At 48.5% G+C, this 18,423-nt stretch overlaps 1 protein-coding gene across 1 annotated transcript in view; it reads left to right on the forward strand.

The window, feature by feature from the left end:
- Nucleotides 1–18,423, forward strand: part of Col20a1 (collagen type XX alpha 1 chain) — a 42,898-nt gene that overhangs the window by 13,649 nt on the left and 10,826 nt on the right. Inside the window, exons 11-26 of the mRNA XM_004669456.2 lie at nucleotides 87–232; nucleotides 311–434; nucleotides 605–741; nucleotides 1,213–1,342; nucleotides 1,555–1,697; nucleotides 1,869–2,001; nucleotides 2,375–2,523; nucleotides 2,664–2,793; nucleotides 3,854–3,892; nucleotides 5,166–5,304; nucleotides 8,692–8,834; nucleotides 9,094–9,203; nucleotides 9,576–9,734; nucleotides 9,814–9,891; nucleotides 10,522–10,608; nucleotides 11,401–11,454. Of these exons, the coding sequence (XP_004669513.2) occupies nucleotides 87–232; nucleotides 311–434; nucleotides 605–741; nucleotides 1,213–1,342; nucleotides 1,555–1,697; nucleotides 1,869–2,001; nucleotides 2,375–2,523; nucleotides 2,664–2,793; nucleotides 3,854–3,892; nucleotides 5,166–5,304; nucleotides 8,692–8,834; nucleotides 9,094–9,203; nucleotides 9,576–9,734; nucleotides 9,814–9,891; nucleotides 10,522–10,608; nucleotides 11,401–11,454 (1,901 nt within the window). The remainder of the gene's footprint in view (nucleotides 1–86; nucleotides 233–310; nucleotides 435–604; nucleotides 742–1,212; nucleotides 1,343–1,554; nucleotides 1,698–1,868; nucleotides 2,002–2,374; nucleotides 2,524–2,663; nucleotides 2,794–3,853; nucleotides 3,893–5,165; nucleotides 5,305–8,691; nucleotides 8,835–9,093; nucleotides 9,204–9,575; nucleotides 9,735–9,813; nucleotides 9,892–10,521; nucleotides 10,609–11,400; nucleotides 11,455–18,423) is intronic.

Below are 18,423 nucleotides of genomic sequence, written 5' to 3' on the forward strand. Positions count from 1 at the left end.
CCTTGTCATTGGAGCATGGGCCTCTTTGTTATGTATATGAGTTCTACATGTTTCCCAAGTGCCACTGACAGTCACCTTCTCCTCAGCACCCCTGCCTCCACCCCGGGCACTAACCCTGGCTGCCGTGACACCCAGAACCCTTCACCTCACCTGGCAGCCCTCTGCTGGGGCCACTCAGTACTTGGTGCGGTACTTGCCTGCCACTCCCACCAGGAAGGAGCAGAGGAGAGAGGTGCGAGGCTGGGGATAGGGAGGGGAGGTTAGTGTGGGCTGACTACAGAAAGCAGCCCATGTAGCTCTGTCTCCCAAGGTGCAGGTGGGGCAGCCCGAAGTGTTGCTGGAGGGCCTAGAGCCGGGCAGGAACTATGAAGTTTTGGTGCAGAGCCTTCGAGGACCAGAGGCCAGTGAAGCCCGGGCCATCCAAGCCAGGACTTGTGAGTACCCTTCCCAGGCTGCCTGTCCATATAGCAGTGCCCCACTCTGGTTCTTCAGCCTGGGGGGTTACAGACAACTCTGAAGGTCCCATAAACCCAGCACTGCTCAGCCTTTTCCCCAGGCAATGGGGAGGGTATGTCAGCCTCTGAGGCCTTGCTATCCTCTGCAGCTGCTCTGGGGCCCCCAAGACACTTGGGCTTCTCAAATGTGAGCTACAATTCAGCCGGCGTCTCCTGGGAAGCCCAGAGGCCTGTGCGCCTGGTCAGGATCAGCTACATCTCCAGCGATGGTAGTCACTCGGGGCAGGTGAGAGCAGGCCTGTCGTGAGGGCCTCCCATGGTACTTGACATCTATGCGGACTTAGGAGATCTCAGTCCCCTCAGCCCCCCACCCCACTTGCCCTCTCTCCACTGGTTCACATGCTCACAGTCCACTCTGCTCAGCTTCCCCATGTCCAGCCGTGGGGCTGGTACGGGGAACAGTGTTGACATTGCCCTAAATATTTGGGGAACCTGGTCTGGTGGGAGGTTGGGGGAGATCTGGAGCAAACACTCACACATACACACACACGTGTGTGTGCAAAGTAATATTGTCGGGGGAGGGGTGGCCATGTCTGCTAGAACTGTGTGTGGAGGCAGGAAAAGGAGGGGTTCCATGGTTGATTTCCTTTTTCTCATTTTGGGGATCACAGGGTAGTCTTGGCTGCTGGTCTCTGGCCTAATTTATCCTGTCAAAGTCTCTGGGTACCTACTGAGTCTGTCTGTGTCTCTCCCACAGACACAGGTTCCTGGAAATGCCACTTCAGCCACCCTGGTCCCCCTCTCCTCCTCCACCATGTACACTGTCCATGTCACCTGTTTCTACGTTGGGGGTGGCTCCTCCATGCTGACTGGCCATGTGACCACCAGTAAGTGGGGGAGGTCAGGGCTGGTACCCAAGCTGGGCAATCAGGTTCGTAAGCCTGAGATGGGCATCTGCTCTGGCTGTGCTAAGGCAGTGGGGACAAGTATCTGGACAGGTACAACAGGTGGACTACATTACGACGCTAGGCTCAGCCATACTCTTCCATGTGACAGTTCACCCCATGCGCCACACGCCATCTCCACCTTCATCTTCCAGGGAAAGCCCCTAGCCCTAGCCAGCTGTCGGTGATGGAGCTGCCGGGGGACGCAGTCAGGCTGGCGTGGGCTGCTGCAGCCTCATCTGGCGTGCTGGTTTACCAGATCAAATGGACCCCCTTGGGAGAGGGGAAGGCCCATGAGGTGTGGGGGCAGGGGTGGCTAATCCAAGGTCCCAAGGCCAAGTGGGGCTTAGGCTGCATGTGTTCCCACCCCAGACATCCATCTCGGGGACAGCCATCTGCCCATGGCCTGGGAGCCCTAAGGTGAGGCCCTCTATGAGCCAGGTGGACCCCTGGGCCCTCCTCTCTGCAGATTTCTGTCCCAGGAACCCTTAGCACAGCTATCCTGCCTGGCCTGGGGAGGCATGTGGAGTACGAGATCACCATCCTGGCCTACTACAGGGATGGCACCCGCAGTGACCCTGTGTCCCTCCGCTACACCCCTCGTAGGTGGTCCTTTCTGCATTCAGCTGGGTTTGGGGCAGGAGCAGCACCTGGGGAACCTAGACTCTCCTGCTATATGGGCCCAGGACGTCACACCCCCAGAAGCTGAGAAGCAGATGCCCCAAGTCCCTAACTAACCTCTAGCCTGACCACAGGTCTGTAGAGCCTTGCTGAGCTAACAATGGGGTGAGAGGATTCTTGGGATCCAAATCACCTGACATGAGTGATACTGCCTTTGTATGAGGTGAGAGGGCTGTGGAGCATGCCAGAATTAGGGGACAGGGAAGGGGCATTGTGCAGGGCTGGTTAGTTGCCTGGTCTTCTGGCTGCATTCTGGAGGGCTCTGAACCCCATGTTATTTGGGCTGCTTGCCAGGTACAGCAAGCAGGAGTCCCCCATCCAACTTAGCTCTGTCCTCGGAGATTCCCAACAGCCTGCAGGTCAGCTGGACACCTCCAAGTGGCCATGTCCTCCATTACCGGCTCACCTATGCGCTGGCCTCAGGCTCGGGCCCTGAGAAATCAGTGAGTCTGATGAAGAAGAAACTCCGGGGTCTGTGGTGCCTGTGCTGAGGATGGCAGGGTGCCCGCAGATGTTGGGGGACAGCCTTGCAAAGGATAGGAGAGGCTCTAAGACGGGCAGCTCAGGGTTTCCTTTCCCACAGATCTCCGTGCCAGGCCCCAGAAGCCACATCACACTCCCTGACCTGCTGACTGCCACTAAGTATAAAGTCATGGTCTCAGCTATCTATGGAGCAGGTGAAAGTGTGGCAGTGTCTGCCACAGGCCACACAGGTAAGTGGTCACCAGGATTTCAGTTGGAGGCTTAGCCAGACTCAGGCTCAGGTCAGGGTTAGATCTGGTCAGACACCAGATCTAACTGAGAACCTAGACCTGTGGCAATAACATGGGGAGTGGGGAACCTGGGACCTAACCATTCTGGGGTGACAGGAAGATGGGGGTTTCCTCAGAGAGTCCCCCAGCCAGCAGGCAGCCCTCACGCAGTCTGAGGTCATGACAGTCTGCCCAGCAGCCAGGGACTCACACTCTTAGCTTCTTGTCAAAGCCAGCTAGCCCTTCTCTATAAGTTGTTGGAAGTCTTCAGGGCCCAGCATGCTAGGTGTGCAGAGCAAATCAGGACAGACCAGAGTCAGGGTGACTGGGACATGACCAGGAAGAGTGAGGGAGGGCTCTGTCCAGGAGGTCTTCCCCATGATGCTGTAAGGACATGGTCAGGTCTTCTATAATAGCCTAGGACCTCTATCCTACAAGGCCAGACCAGCTGTAAGCAGCCCTCACTTGCTATTGTTCTACTCTGGCTTTCTGAACAGCTTCAGCGACCACGAAGCTGCCACCTCAGTTCCCCACTGACATTCTTGTGGGCTCAAATGCGTAGGTATGGATCCTCACTGCTCAGTGGATGCCACCACTTTGGCCGGCACTCTGGCCATCTCTTCACTTTCATTGATTTTGGTCATGGAGCCAATCTATAACCTCTGTCCCCAGGCCTGCCCCCGCCCCTGATGCTGCTTGCTATATCCAGGTTTCTCCTGACACTGCTCTCTGGGGCCTGGGGCATGTGTGGAGTCTGTTCCCTTCTGGAGCACAGCTCTCAGTGGACCCCCACCTTTGGTCTTAGACTACACAGGGCAGTAGGGTTACCTGCTCACTTAGTGAGGTATCAGGGTAGCAGCAAGGTGGCGACCACAGGGCTTGGGTGCAGAAAGCAGGCACATGGGGTGTGGTATAGGCCACCGTGCCCATGAGAGGCAGGACATTGGCCTATGGAGCAGCCCTTCTCCTGACGGTTGGACCATTCTTGAAATGGCTCACTGGACCTTCCATCTCCTCTCAGCAGCCTGCCCGGCTCTGCGCCCAGACAGTTCCCTTCCAGGTAGGTCCTGCACACCTGTGATCACTAGGCTTGGTCCTCTGCTTGCCCTGTTTTTTCTGGGGCTCCTCTGTGGGGGTTGAGTAGTTACAACCTGTGACCAAACTGAATGCTAGAATATGTTGAGTGAGGCCAGAACTTTTTCAGGTGGCCCACAAATCTGGCAGGGTGGTTTTATTCCTACTTCAGAGTAAGAATGCTGAGGTGATCTGAACTCACATCAGCATGTGCAGAATAGAGGCAGAGGGGGGCTTTGTTCGCTCTGGACTAGAGAGGCCCCTGCTGCTAGGCAGCTGGGGTGTGAGGTCCTGAGCTTGGAGTCCTCATTTGGCTCAGAGAGACACTTAGCATAAAGTATGTGCTGAGGGGACTCTGCCCAGCAGGGGACATCCCTGGAGGTTTCTGGTGAATGGACAGCCTCTGTGGCATGAGGGCTATGTCTTGCCTGTTCCCCTAGCAAGGGAGCCCCAATTGGGCTGCAACTGCCTTGAGCCCTCTGCACAGCTGGCAGGACTAGTCGGCAGTGATACCAGTAGACAGCGGAGCCAGTTAAAGGTGGGATCAAGAGGACAGGGCCAGTGGGACAGAGGGACAGGGATGGCTGCTTCCTTGAAGGGCTGGGCTTCTGGGGGCCTGTCACCCTGAGGCTTTCTGGCAGTGCTGATAAGCACCCAGCCTAAATGTGATTCGCCCACTCTGCATTGTTCCAATTAATACTGGTGCTTGGAGAACTTGCTGAGTGGCAGCGCCTCTGTCGGCTCAGCCTGTGGTGGGGCAGGGCTGGGATCAGGACCATGGAGGGTCCTCAAGCTGTATGGGGTAGACTGAGCTGTGCTGGCCAAGGAGAACTTGGCAAGCTTTTTCTTGAGGGGAGAAAAAACAACAACAGCAACAATAAGTTGGAGGCTGCATGAGACTAAGTATGGGTGCTGGAGTGCTCGACTTTCAAGGAAGTAGTTGGGCTCATGGTTGGGGCTGAGTGCTGGGGGTTCCACCCTATCCTGTCCCTGGGCCTCCCAAACTGGGGCATTTTCCTCAGCACCAGATCAGGAACAGAGGGAAAGGAGGCAGCGTGGCTTGGAGTGTGGCAAGCAATGGGCTGGGTTCTTCCCTGGAGGGCAAGGGTTAGGGTTAGGGCCTGTCCTAGTGGCCCTGCCCAGGTGTCCTTTTGGGGTCCTCCCTCTCACCTCCTGCTACTCCTGCTTCCAGCTGGAATCTCTGCTCCTGCTTGTCCTTTTCTCTCCATTGTCTCTGGTCATTGTTCCCTCTCCACCAGGGTTTGATCTGATGGTGGCCTTTGGCCTTGTGGCAAAAGAATTTGCCTCCATTCAAGGTGTAGCCATGGAGCCCTCTGCCTCGGGCGTGGCCCCGACCTTCACACTCTTCAAAGATGCTCAGCTGATACGGAGGGCCAGGTGCGAGGGGACAATGGGATTGGGAGTGCAAGTGGGGGCTGTGGAAAATCCAGTAGGTAGTATTGGCATTGGAAGAGGTCTGCCACACTTGCTGTAGCCCCACCACGACATTGACCCAGAACTGATACAATGTCAGCACATCATAGACTTGCTTTAGCCCATGCATTCCAGAAAGTCTCATTTGACAAATTAATAAAATCTCACATGTGGAGTGAGGCCCTGCCGCATTGAGCAACTTAAAGTCATGCATGGGTCATTCTGTACACAAGCCACCCAACTCTGTCCCCTGTGACTGGCAGTGGCATAACTGCCCTGTAGCCTGACAGGTGACTCCACCAATATCCTAGGTATGTGGCCCATGTGGCCCCTGGTAACTGGCAGTGACCAATCCAGGCTTACTCCACACTTGAACCATAAACCTAAATGATGGGTGATACACACAGAATGACTGAACACAGGGACAGGCTTGCTTCTCACAGCCTCTCAGGACACAGGCCCAGGCACACAACAAAAATAGAAGGCCTCATGGAGGTACACAGGGAGCTCTGAGAGGCACTGGCCTTCCTACAGAGATCACATACTTCTCAGAACAAGGGCTAACGGTGGAGAAAGCATGGCCTCGGGTGCTGGCGGCAAGCCCAGCAGCTTGTTCTTATTTATGCCCTTCCATTAAAGCAGGCAGAGACTAGGGGACCAGAAGCAATCTGGTCAGGTTGGAAGAGAAGGCTTTGGGGACACCCTGTTGTCCAGGTAGCTGAGTTCTACACAGGTTCAGGGGCAAGTGGGACTGACCACAGGTCACTGAGTGAGGAGCTCTTCCATTGCTGAGCTTGGACCTATTCCTTTTTTCTTCCTTTCTTCTTTCTTTTAAAATATTTTAAATTTTTATTTATTTGTTTGACAGAAAGTGGGAGAAAGAGAGGGAGAGACAGAGAGAATGGGCATGCCAGGGCTCCAGCCACTGCAAATGATCTCTAGATGCATGCTTCCCCTTGTGCATCTGGCTTATGTGGGTCTTGCAGAATCGAACCTGGGTCCTTTAGCTTTGCAGACAAATGCCTTAACTACTAAGACATCCCTTCAGCCCTCTGTTTTAGGTTTTTCAAGGTGCATCTCACTGTAGCCCAGGCTGACCTGGAATTCACTATGTAGTTCTCAGGGTGGCCTCAAACTCATGGCGAGCCTCCTACCTCTGCCTCCCAGGTGCTGAGATTAAAGGAATGTGCTGCCATACCCAGCTCTAATTTTACTTTTTAACAATACATATAAATATGAAAAATTGTCCATATTAACAGGGTAGTACATAATATTTCTATAGCTACATATGTATATTGACTAATTGTTAAATCAGATTAACATGCTCATCTCATCAAATATCTATCATTTTATTACAGTGAAAGCAAATCCTTTCTTCTCACTATGAAACATAAGGCCAAGTTACTGTCTGCAGCTGCCCTTCTGTCCAGCAGCATGCCAGAGTTCCCTGCTTGCTGCTTCTGCCAAGCTCTGTGTGTTCATGTTGTTGCTCATTTTAATGACTGTCTCTTGGTTTTCTTCACTAACCTCTTTCTGCTGCCCTGGTCTTGCTGCAAACAACTGCCACATTTTCATGTCTTTGTAGCTGGCATGGAAGTTCTGTCACAGAGCAGGTGGCTCTGTTCCTCACACCCAAGCTTTAACCTGGCTGTAGGGCAGGCAGGGCTGGAGCCCAGGCAGCTCAGGGCTCTACATTTTACTTCTAACCCCCGAGTTCTCACTGCCATCCCCAGCTCCACTCTCCACAGTGCAGTACCAAAGTGGGCTGCTGCTTCAGGGGTGGCCTCCCTTAATTGACCACTGACTTCTGCAGCCCTCACTGTGTCCGTCTGCCTTTCTGGAGCTCAAAAGCTGGGGACAGGTAGCTCCCTAGGTGTGTTCACCTGCTCAGAAGCAGCCTCACAATGATTGCCATGAAGGGCACTCTGGCTGGTGTGAGTGGAGGCATCCTTCCTGTGGTGGGCTTGGGGGGCTCTTGAGGGTTAGCAGATGAATAAGGGAAAGGGTGGGAAAGAAGACTCAGGAGGACGGAGCAGCAACATGCCAAGGTCCTGTGATCAGTGTGCATTTAGGGTTGTATTGGGTGTGGTGGTGTACACTTGTAATCTTGGGAAACTGAGGTAGGAGGATCATTATGAGTTTGAAGCCAGCCTGGGCTAAATAGTTAGACCCTATTTCAAAAAAGAGAGAATTGGGCTGGAGAGATGGCTTTGTTGGTTAAAGTTGCCTGCTTGCAAAGTCTGATGGCCTGGGTTCAATTCCCCAGTACCCACATAAAGTCAGATGCGCAAAGTGGTGTATGTGTCTGGCAGAAGGCCTTGGTATGCCCATTGTCTGTCTCTCAACTGGCAAGTAAATAAAAATATTTAAAAATATATAAATATAGTTTTTTTAATAAAAAATTGAGACTGGAGAGATGGCTTAACAGTTAAGGCATTTGCTTGCAAAGCCAAAGGACCCAGGTTTGATTTCCCAGGACCCATTTAAGCTAGCTGCACAAGGTGGAACATGTATCTGGAGTTCATTTGTAGTGGCTAGAGGCCCTAGTGTACCCATTCTCTCCCCCTCCCCCTGCCGCCTCTCTCATAAATAAATAATAAAATATATTTTAAAAGAGAAAATTGAAGGAATGTGGCTGGGTTGAGTCTCTCAGGCTGCTGGTTGGTTTTCATTCTAAGAGCACATTAAGGTCAATAGGAGACTACAAGCTGTTAAGAAAAGTTTTATTGGGTGGCTCAAGACCCTATTCTTGGCTCTTACTTTGTCCTTAATGAGCCTGGACCAGCATGGGCATGGATTACCCCCAGTGCCCAGTTCTTGCACCCCAGGGCAGCTCTAGAGACCTACAGTGTCTTTGACCAGTGCCCTCTTCACCCACAGGCTACTGAGCATAAGGGTGTGATAGACCTTTCACGGGGACCTTCACCGTGGTCTTGGCCAGGCCTCCATGAAGCAGAGAACTTTTTCGGGCCAGGGATCCCTGAACACTATGTTGAGCCCTGATATCTCTGAGCAGGGAATTTCCTCTACCTATTTTCCTCATGGGGAAACTGAGGCAGGGGCCCTTAACTCTGCAACCCAGGATCCTGGGCAGGTGAACGCTCCTGGGGAGCTACCTGCCCCAGCTTTTGAGCTCCAGAAAGGAAAACAGACACAGTGAGGGCTGCAGAAGTCAGTCTGGGCTCTGGGTGGAGGGCAGCTTCCACACTCTGTCCATAGCCGAGGTGGCTATGTGGGACCGGGGTCCACCATGGCTGGTAGAGAAGCCTCAGAAGTATGGCTGAGGCCTGGGGCAGGGATTGCCCTATCAGGCCAGTGCCCTGTAATCTGTCCTGATGCCTTTGTCTTCAGTGACATCCACCCAGCAGCCCTTCCACCAGAATATACCATCGTTTTTCTTGTGCGCCTGCTCCCTGAGACGACCCGGGAAGCCTTCGCCCTATGGCAGATTACAGATGAGGACTTCCAGCCCATCCTTGGGGTTCTGCTGGATGGTGACTCTGGGCCCCATGTCACCCTTGGCAATTGGGAGGGATGGGGTCCTGGGTCGCCTTCTCTTGACACTATGGCAGGTGGAGGTGTTGTGGGTCTCTCCAAGCAGTGGGCAAGACTCATGTCTCCTGAGGGTCACCACAGTTTGGCACTGTTTGCCCCTGCCTAGGCCCTGGGCATGGCCTTGGGTCTGCCACCCCTATACTGCCCCATCTTCCCAGCTGTAGACCATTCTTATCTGGTCCCCTGGTTCCCTGGCAGCTGGCAGAAAGTCTCTGACCTACTTCAACCACGATCCCAGGGCAGCCTTACAGGAGGTCACCTTTGATCTGCAGGAGGCGAGGAAGATTTTTTTCGGAAGCTTCCACAAGGTCCTGGGAGCCAAAGCCCCACAGACCCTGCCCCTCTGGCCTGGCCTTCCCTACATGTGCCTGTCACCCCCAGCATACTAGAACGTCTCCTGAGGGACCCATCCTGCACCTCTGACTCTGATGTCCCTATGCCCTGTTGTTTTATCTTAATTTGGGTCAAAGATCAAATTCCTCTCTTGGAGAAGCAGAAGGTATCCCTGGAAAGGTTTAGGCCCTGGAGGGTGGCTTCCAAGAATCCCAGGGATAGTGGAGTCAGGATCCTGATGCAAGGCCTGAGATGGTGGGCTCTTTTGCTTATTTTGGCCTGGTCTAGCAGCTGGGACAGATGTTGACCTGGCCTGGGGTGGGAGACCCTCTGCGGTGTCTCTGTAGGTACATGTGGCTGTGGGCCGCGCCAAGGTCAGACTCTATGTGGACTGTCGGAAGGTGGCTGAGAGGCCCATTGGGGAGGCTGGCAGCCCACCTGCAGTTGGCTTCGTCACCCTGGGGAAGCTGGCCAAGGCCAGAGGGCCGCGGAGCAGCTCAGCTGCAGTGAGCTTAGGCTTGTCCTGCCTGGCTGGGTGGGGTCTGTCTGCCTCAGTGTCCTATTGAATGCTACCCTGCTTCATAGTTTCAGCTGCAGATGCTGCAGATCGTGTGCAGCGGTGCCTGGGCAGACAAGGACCGGTGCTGTGAGCTTGCTGCATCCGTAGGTGGCATTGAGGCCCTGGCTGCTATCTCTTACCACTGTGGGAGTGCCCACCCACCAAGGGTTACAGGATCTGGGATAGATGGACCTGTCTGGATGCTTACTGTGCTAAAAGAAGAGGGTGGGCTTCCTGGAGGAGGCAGCAGTGGGGCTGGCTGGTAGACCCGAAGTAGTGGGAGCCAGGAAGCCCACCTGTGGCTATGGCAGCTGCCATGTACTAGGCATGGACAGGCTACCCCAGCTTTGCCAACGGCAGCAACGTGCCAGCCAGAAGTTCCTAGTCAGCCTTAGGGAGAGGTTGCTGTTCTTTGTGGGTCCAGGCAAAGGCATATTCAGTAAAGGGCCCCTGAGAACTGAGCAGCTGTCCTTGCTAGTCCCCTAAGAGCCCATGGTGGGCCCTGGGAGGAGAGTGAGGACATACTGTCCTGCCCTGGAGCTCATGCACATAGTTGGGAGTGGCCCCAGGACCTGATCCATCCACAGGGCTTAGCAGCTTCCCCTCCACATGCCCTACCTCTGGGGGTCGGTCTGGGGGTTTCTTGGGGGTCAGGTGTTCTGAGCTATGCTGACCCCTAAGGTCAGATTTGAGCTAAGGAAAGTTTACTGAGTGAGTGGTCTTCTTTCTTCCAGAGAGATGGAGAGACATGTCCCGCCTTCCCTTCTGCCTGTACTTGCTCCTCCGAGACTGCTGGACCCCCAGGGCCTCGAGGTCCCCCGGTGAGTCAAGTGGCCACTACCTTGGGACTAACCAACAACTTCTGACTGGCACATTGCTGGCAATGGCAGAGGTCAGATGATTTACACACACACCTTCAGCCTACAGGATCTTGGGCTTGCCACACACATGAGGCACACTCATGCTTCCTGGGGTTTCTGCTGTGGCCATCTGGCCTAGGAACCCAACCTGGCCAGCCCTTCCTGTCCACTGGCCAGGCTCCCTCTCCTAGGTGTGGCCTTCTCTCATGCAAATAGATGATGGCCCCTCTTTGGCAGAAAATCTAGATTTCCAGTGCCCCTATTGGAGTGATCCCAGGCCCACCTGATCCCCAGGGTTATGCTGGTGGTAGATAGTGGGCTGTAATCTGGCGTCTTGTAGGCAACTCTGCCCCAAGTATTGGGTTGATGTTCAGTTTATCACCACCAGATGTCCTGGCCCCTTGGTCAGCTGTAGGTCCCCAGAGGGTGATCCAAAGTCAGCTGCCTCTGCAAACCTAAGGCTCCTGGACCAGTTTTCCAGGCTTGTGAGCTTCCAGAGCTAGCTGTGGCAGGACACCTGCCAAGGACACTACCATGTGCTTGGAGGTCCACAGGCTCACCATACAGACGCAGGGTGTGACCCCAGACCTGGCTGAATGCAGTAAGGGGGAAGCAAGAGGGAAGGTAGTTAGAATGCCCTTAGAACCACCCCCCCCCCGGCAAAAAAAAAAAAAAAAAGACAGGAGTCCAGAGCTGGGTAAGGCTGGGCGCCCAGGCAAGGCTGGGGACTCAGTACTGTCTGCATCTTTACAGGGCCTTCCTGGGAAAAATGGCACCCCAGGAGAGCAGGGCCGCCCAGGGCCCAGGGTAAGTTTCATGGGAGGCAGGAATGGTATGCCTGCTTCTGACCTGCAGAGAGAGGTAGGTCCCCCAGGACATTCAGAACACAGGAGATAGGCTGCGTTTCACTAGCTCTATCAGAGTGGAAGGCTCCCGCTGTAGATAGGAGGACCTATTTATTTATTTGAGAGAGACAGAGAGAAAAAGAGGGAGGGGGGAAGAGAATGGGCATACCAGGGTTTCCAACCACTGCAAACAACTCCAGACATATGCACCCCCTTGTGCATCTGGCTAACGTGGGTCCTGGGAATCGAGCCTCGAACCAAGGTCCTTAGGCTTCACAGGCAAGCACTTAACCTGCTAAGCCATCCCACTAGCCCGATCATGTGATTTTTGACCTTCAGTCTATTTATATAGTGTATTGCATTTATCAATTTGCATATGTTGAACCATCCTTGCATCTCTGGGATAAAGCCTACTTGTTTGGAGTGATTTTTTTTTTTTTTCGAGGTAGGGTTTCATTCTAGCTCAGGCTGACCTGGAATTCACTATGTAGTCTCAGAGTGGCCTCAAACTTTTGGTGATTCTCCTACCTCTGCTTCCTGAGTACTGGGATTAAAGGTGTGTGCCTCCATGCCTGATCAGGTGAATGATCTTTTTGATATATTCTTGTATTGTTTGCCAATATTTTTTTCAATTTTTATTTTTCTTTCTTTATTTTTTATTAGTTTTCTATTCTGCAACTACGGGCAGTTTGGTACCATTATTAGGCTCATCCGTGACCTACCCCTTCCCCATTGGCCCCTCCTTGTTGAGGTATATGGGTCGTGCATTGTGGAGGTAGCCCACAGTTATTGGTATGATAAATGTCTCTGCATATCATGACCAAGCACATGGCTCTGACATTCTTTTTGCCCCCTCTTCCGCAAAATTTCCCTGAGCCATGTTGGGTTCATTTTTGGTCTGCTTCAGTGATGAGGTGTTGGGGGCCTCTGGGGCTCTGGCTCTCTGATTTGGTAGGCATTCATTTTTCTCTGTGTTGGTCTCCTTCCCCCTTGTGCTGGTATCCGGTTCATCAGGTAAACAGCAACCTTGCTTGTTTCGCCAGTTTTCCTTAGTTTCAACCGGGGCCCTTTTGAGGTATGATGGGGTGGCTCTCTCCTTAGGATCTGCATCTATCTGAAAAAGAGAAGCAGATTCTCCAACAGAGAGTAAGTTAGCACCAGGACAAATGAGATAGCCCTTACTTTTTTTTATAGAGAGTTTAATAGGTGTAGGCCCTCTTGTAGCCCATGATTGATGGTAGCTTGCTATTGGAGAGTGGGCTTATGTTTAGATATGGTTCTGACTTGTTTCCCAGCTCCAGCTATGGGTCTTGTACCACTGAGGGGCTCAGTTAGCCAAATCAAGAGCAGTTGGTTCCCCACCATGGCTGTGTTCCACTATTGCACTTGTGTGGGCATCACAACTGGTTATTTGCTGCTAAGTAGTTGGACCATGAGTTGCTTGGACAGATATTGGTCGTTTCCCCCAGTTGCCCATGTAGCACCTTCTGGCACTAGACACGCTGACTGTCTGGGGACTGACTCTCTCCTGGCTTCCAGCCATGCCATTCCATTTTACGTGTCAGCTGCATATGGTGTCTTCAGCAATAGGGTCTTACTACTAACCTTTGGTGGGTCATCAAGTACTCTGACAGAAATCTGTCATTATTTTAGAAAACCTTGTAGGTTTCTCTGATCAAAATCTCATTGTGGGTGATAGCCCCATGCTGGTACTGGGAATTACAGGTCAGTGCCCCCTAAGAAAATGAGGAAAAAAGGTAACCAATATATAGGAATTAGAGAGGAGGGAGAGGGAGAGGGAGGGAGGGAAGATGTAGAGGATTTAGGTTAGACTTGATCCTACCCTCTCCAGTGTCTTGTGGTTCAGGTGTTTCCTGTAAGGGCCTGGTGAAGGTTCAACCATTTGGTCTGCCTTTTAGGAAGTAGAATTTTATGGTACCATTGCCATTTGGGTCTAGATTAGTGTTTTCCACCCCTTCGATGCCCTCCCCTCCCTCCTCATCCCTCCTAGTGTCTAGTCCATGAGATGCTTGCTGGGTATCTTGGGTAGATTCAGGTTAGGTGCTGTAGATGAGTGAGACTATGTGGCAATTTTTTTTTCTTCTGTGATTGGGTAAGTTCACTGAGAATGATCTGTTCCAGGTTTGCATCTATGTTCCTGAGGGATATTGATCTGTAATTTTCTTTTTTTGTTCAGTCTTTGTCTGGTTTTGGTATCAGAATGATGCTGGCTATGTAGAAGGAGTTTGATAGTAGTTCTTTCTTTTCTATTTTACAGAAAAGTTTGAAAAGCATTGGTGTTAGTTCTTCCTTGAAGGTCTGGTAAAATATACCAGTGAATCCACTTAGGCCTAGACATTTTTAGTTGGGAGAATATATATATATATATATATTTTTTTTTTTTTTTTTGAGGTAGGGTCTCACTGTAGCCCAGGCTGACCTGGAATTCACTATGTAGTCTCAGGGTGGCCTCGAACTCATGGCGATTCTCCTACCTCTGCCTCCCAAATGCTGGGATTAAAGGCATGTGCCACCATGCCCGGCTTGGGAGAATATTTTTTATAGCTGCTGATCTCTATACTTGTTATAGGTCTATTTATCTCATCTTGATTTAATTTTGGTAAATCATATAAATCAAGGAATTCATTCATTTCTTTCAGACTTTCAAACTTAGTAAAGTGTATGTTCTTACAGTATGTCCTTATGATTTTCTGAATTTCTTTGGTATCTGTTGTCATGCTGCCTTTTTTCATCTCTAATTTTATTAATTTCTGTCTCTTCTCTCTTTCTTCTGGTCAGATTTGCTAAGGATTTATCAATCATGTTTATTCTCTCAAAGAACCAACTCTTTGTTTCATTGATTCTTTTTATTTATTTATTTATTTTGTTTGTTTCTAGTTCATTAGTTTCTGTCCTAATCTTTATTATTTTTGCCCATCTACTGATTTTTGGTTTGCCTTGTTCTTCTTTTACTAAAGCCTTAAGGTGAAGCATTAAGTTGTTTTCTTGTGACCTTCCTAATTTTTTAACATAGGAACTTAAAGCTATAAATTTCCTTCTTAGGACTGCCTTCATTGTATGCCAAAGGTTTTGATATGTTGTGTTATCATTATTATTTGATTCTATGAATTTTAAAAAATATTTATTTTTATCTATTAGAGAGAGTGAGACAGACACAGAATGGGCATGCCAGGGCCTCTAGCCACTGCAAACACACTCCAGATGCATGTGCCACCTTGTGTATCTAGCTCACGTGGGACCTGGAGAATCAAACCTGCATCCTTAGGCTTTGCAGGCAAGAGCCTTAACTGCTAAGCCATCTCTCCAGCCCTGATTCTATGAATTTTTTGATTTCCTTAATGACCCCATCATCATTCAGCAGTGTACTATTTAGTTTCCATAATTCTGTGTATGCTGTATAGTTTTTCTTGTTGTTGATTTGCAGTTTAATCCCATTGTGACCAGATGGAGTACAAGAAATTATTCACTTTTCCTACATTTGTTAAGATTTGCTCTGTGTCCTAACATGTGGTCTATTTTAGAGAATGTTCCATGTGCTGCTGAAAAGAATGTGTATTCTTCAGCATTTGGATGGAATGTTCTATAGATATCTGTTAGGGCCATTTATTCTATGACCTCATTTAATCTAGATTAAATCTCTCTGTTTATTTTTTGCCCATATAACCTGTCAATTGATGCGAGTGGGGTATTAAAGTCACCAACTACAATTGTGCTTGGTGTTATCTGTGACCTTATGTCCAATAGTGTTTGTTTAATGAAACTGGGAGTACCCACATTAGGTACATACGTGTTTAGAACTGTAATGTCTTCCTATTGAATTGTTCCTTTAATCAATATAAAGTGACCTTCTTTATCTTTCCTAACTAATGTTGGTTTGAAGTCTATCCTGTCAGATATTAGGATAACAACAACTGCTTGTTTTCTAGGCCTATTAGCTTGAAATATTATTTCCATCCTTTCACTCTAAGATAGTGCCTGTCTTTTATGGAGGGGTGAGTTTCTTGGTGGCAACAAACAGAAGGATCCTGCCTTTTAACCCAGTCTGCAAGCCTGTGTATTTTGGTTGGGGTATTGAGGCCACTGATATTATGAATTATTATTATTATTATTGGAAAGTATGTAATTATTCTTGCCACTCTTCTTGTTTTGTAGTGCTTCCTATTTTCCCTATACTCTCTTGTATTAACTATTATTCAAGTATGGTTTATTTTTCCCTATTTCCTCATGTGTGTACTTTCCTTTCTCTTCAGAATGAAGGATCCCTTCAAGTATTTTCTGTAAAGCTGGCTTAGTGGTCATATATTCCTTTAACCTATTTTTATTGTGGAATGCCCTTTATTTCTCTGTCAATTTGGATGGATAGCTTTGCTGGATGGTTGACAATTGTTATCTTTCAGAACTTGACTTACATCATTCTAATCCCTTCTGGCTTTTAAAGTTTGTGTTGAATAATTTGCTGTGATCCTGATGGGCTTGCCTTTAGAAGAGACTTAATGTTTCTCTCTGCTTTCAATATCATTTCTTTGGTTTGTGTGTTTACTAGTTTAACTATAATAAGGTGAGGAGAGGTTCTTTCTTGGTTTTGTTTGGTGTTCTAAAGGCTTCCTATATCTGTATTGGCATCTCTTTCCCTATTTGGGGGAAATTTTCTTCTATGATTCTGTTGAAAACACCTACTATACCTTTGGAGTGAAATTCTTCTTTTTCTATGGATTCTTATGTTTGGTCTCTTCATAGTATCCTGAATGTCTTTAAATTTCCATTCATACCTTTGTATTAGTTTCTTTCTCTTTGTTGGACTGTATTAGATCTGCCACTTTGTCTTCTTTAGATATTCTGTTTTCTCCTTCATTCATTCAATTGGTGAGACTTTCTACAGAGTTTTTTTATTTGACCTACTGTGATTTTCATTTATAGTATTTCTGATTGGTTTTTCTTCAGTATTTCTATTTCCTTACTCATATCATGTATTGACTTCCTTATTTCATTAAATTGGTTTCCTGTGTTCTCCTTCAGGAGTTTGTTTTCTTCTTTGACTCCTTTGATTTCTTTGAACACACACACACACACACACATATATAAACATATATATATATATATATATGTATATATATATATATTTGACAACTTCTATACTTATAGACAATAAACCATAGTATATCCTTCCCCTCCCCCACTTTCTCCTTTATAACTCTGCTCTCTGTCATATCCCCTCCCTCTTTCCATTAATCTCTCTTTTAATTTGATGTCATCATCTTTTATTTTTCCTATTATGAGGGTATTGTGTAGGTATTTCTAGGCACTGCAAGGTCTTGGATATTGAGGCCAAATTCTGTCCAGACAGTTGTTTGTAAGGAGTGGTACCCTTCCTTTGGCTCTTACATTCTTTCCGCGGCCTCTTCCACAATGGATCTTGAGCCTTGGTGGGTGTGAGATGTTTCAGTGCTGGATACTCCTCCATCCCTTCTTCTCAGTACTATGTTGCCTTTGGATCATCCCAGTGGTCATTTCCATCTGAAAAGAAAAGCTTCTCTAACCAGAAGTGAGAGTAGCATTAATAAATGAGTATGACCATTAAGTGTAGTGTTTTCTGCGCAATTTGGTAAGTGTAATATATGCATTTATCCAGACGAGAGTAGGCTTTATACCCCTAAGGCTCATGACTTCCTCTACCATAGGCTTTTGATTAGGTTTTCAGTACCAGGCAGGTATTCCCTCCCATAGAGTAGGACTTCAAATTCCAATTAGAGAACAGGTGGTTCCCCCCAGAGCAGACATGTCACTATTGCACTTGTTTAGTCATTTGATCTGTCTGGCCAAACTTGAGGCTTCCAGTGTCCACTGTTTTCACCACTGATGACTTCTGTCTCTCATAATACTGCATACAGTGCAGCTTTTGCCAGCTTTCAATTGGCTGGACTACAGGGAGAAGGTTTTTCTGCTCAGCATCAACTTTATTTCTCAGTGATTTTGCTTTCAGCAATAGGGTCTTACCATCTGTTTTTCATAGGGAACCAAGGGCCTTGGCAATAGCCTATAATGTTTTGGAGGCAACAGGGACTTCCATGGCCAATGACTCATGGGAAGGTATCCGATCCCAGGCACTGAAGAATTTCTAGTAATAATCTATGGCTTCTGAATGTACCATTATTTAAGAAAGTAGATTTTCATATGTCTTATTCAGAATATCTTGAATTTTGATTGACCCTCCCCCACCCTTCTTTTATACACTCTCTTCCCCTGACCTCACTTAGGCCTTTTCCCTCCCTATAATCTGTTCTTCTACTTACATATATACAATACCATCCTCTTAAGACCTTCCTTCTCCTCTCTCCCTTATAGCCTTTTTCTTGCTTATGGGCCTCTGCTACCAATTTTTGGTTCCAGATCATACATTTGTAGCTAGGATCCACATATAAGAGAGAACATGTGACATTTGGCTTTCTGAGCCTGGGTTACCTCATTTAATATAATCCTTTCCAGATCCATCCATTTCCCTGCAAATTTCATAATTTTATTTTTCTTTACCACTGAATAAAATTCAATTGTTGCAGATGTACCACATCTTTATTATCCATTCATCTGTGGATGGACATCTAGGCTGGTTTGAACACAGTCTTAATCATTGTTTTGAAATCTTTATCAGGCATTTCATCTAAATCAGTCTTACTGGATGTCATTTCTGATAGATTTATAATTTTTGGTGGAATTATATTGTCTTGGGTTTTTGGGTTTCTTGTATTATAATATAGAGATTTTTCCACCCAGGTTATTTTGATGCTTGGGTTTTCTTATTATCTTCAGTATTCTTAGATGTGTAAATTTGACATTATATGTCTTCAGGGTAGGAGCTTAAGGTACCAGGTGTGGCTCTTATATTCCTCCCAGAGTCATAACAGAAGTGACTTTA

Source organism: Jaculus jaculus, chromosome 8 (assembly GCF_020740685.1).
Source record: "Jaculus jaculus isolate mJacJac1 chromosome 8, mJacJac1.mat.Y.cur, whole genome shotgun sequence".
NCBI lineage: Eukaryota > Metazoa > Chordata > Mammalia > Rodentia > Dipodidae > Jaculus > Jaculus jaculus.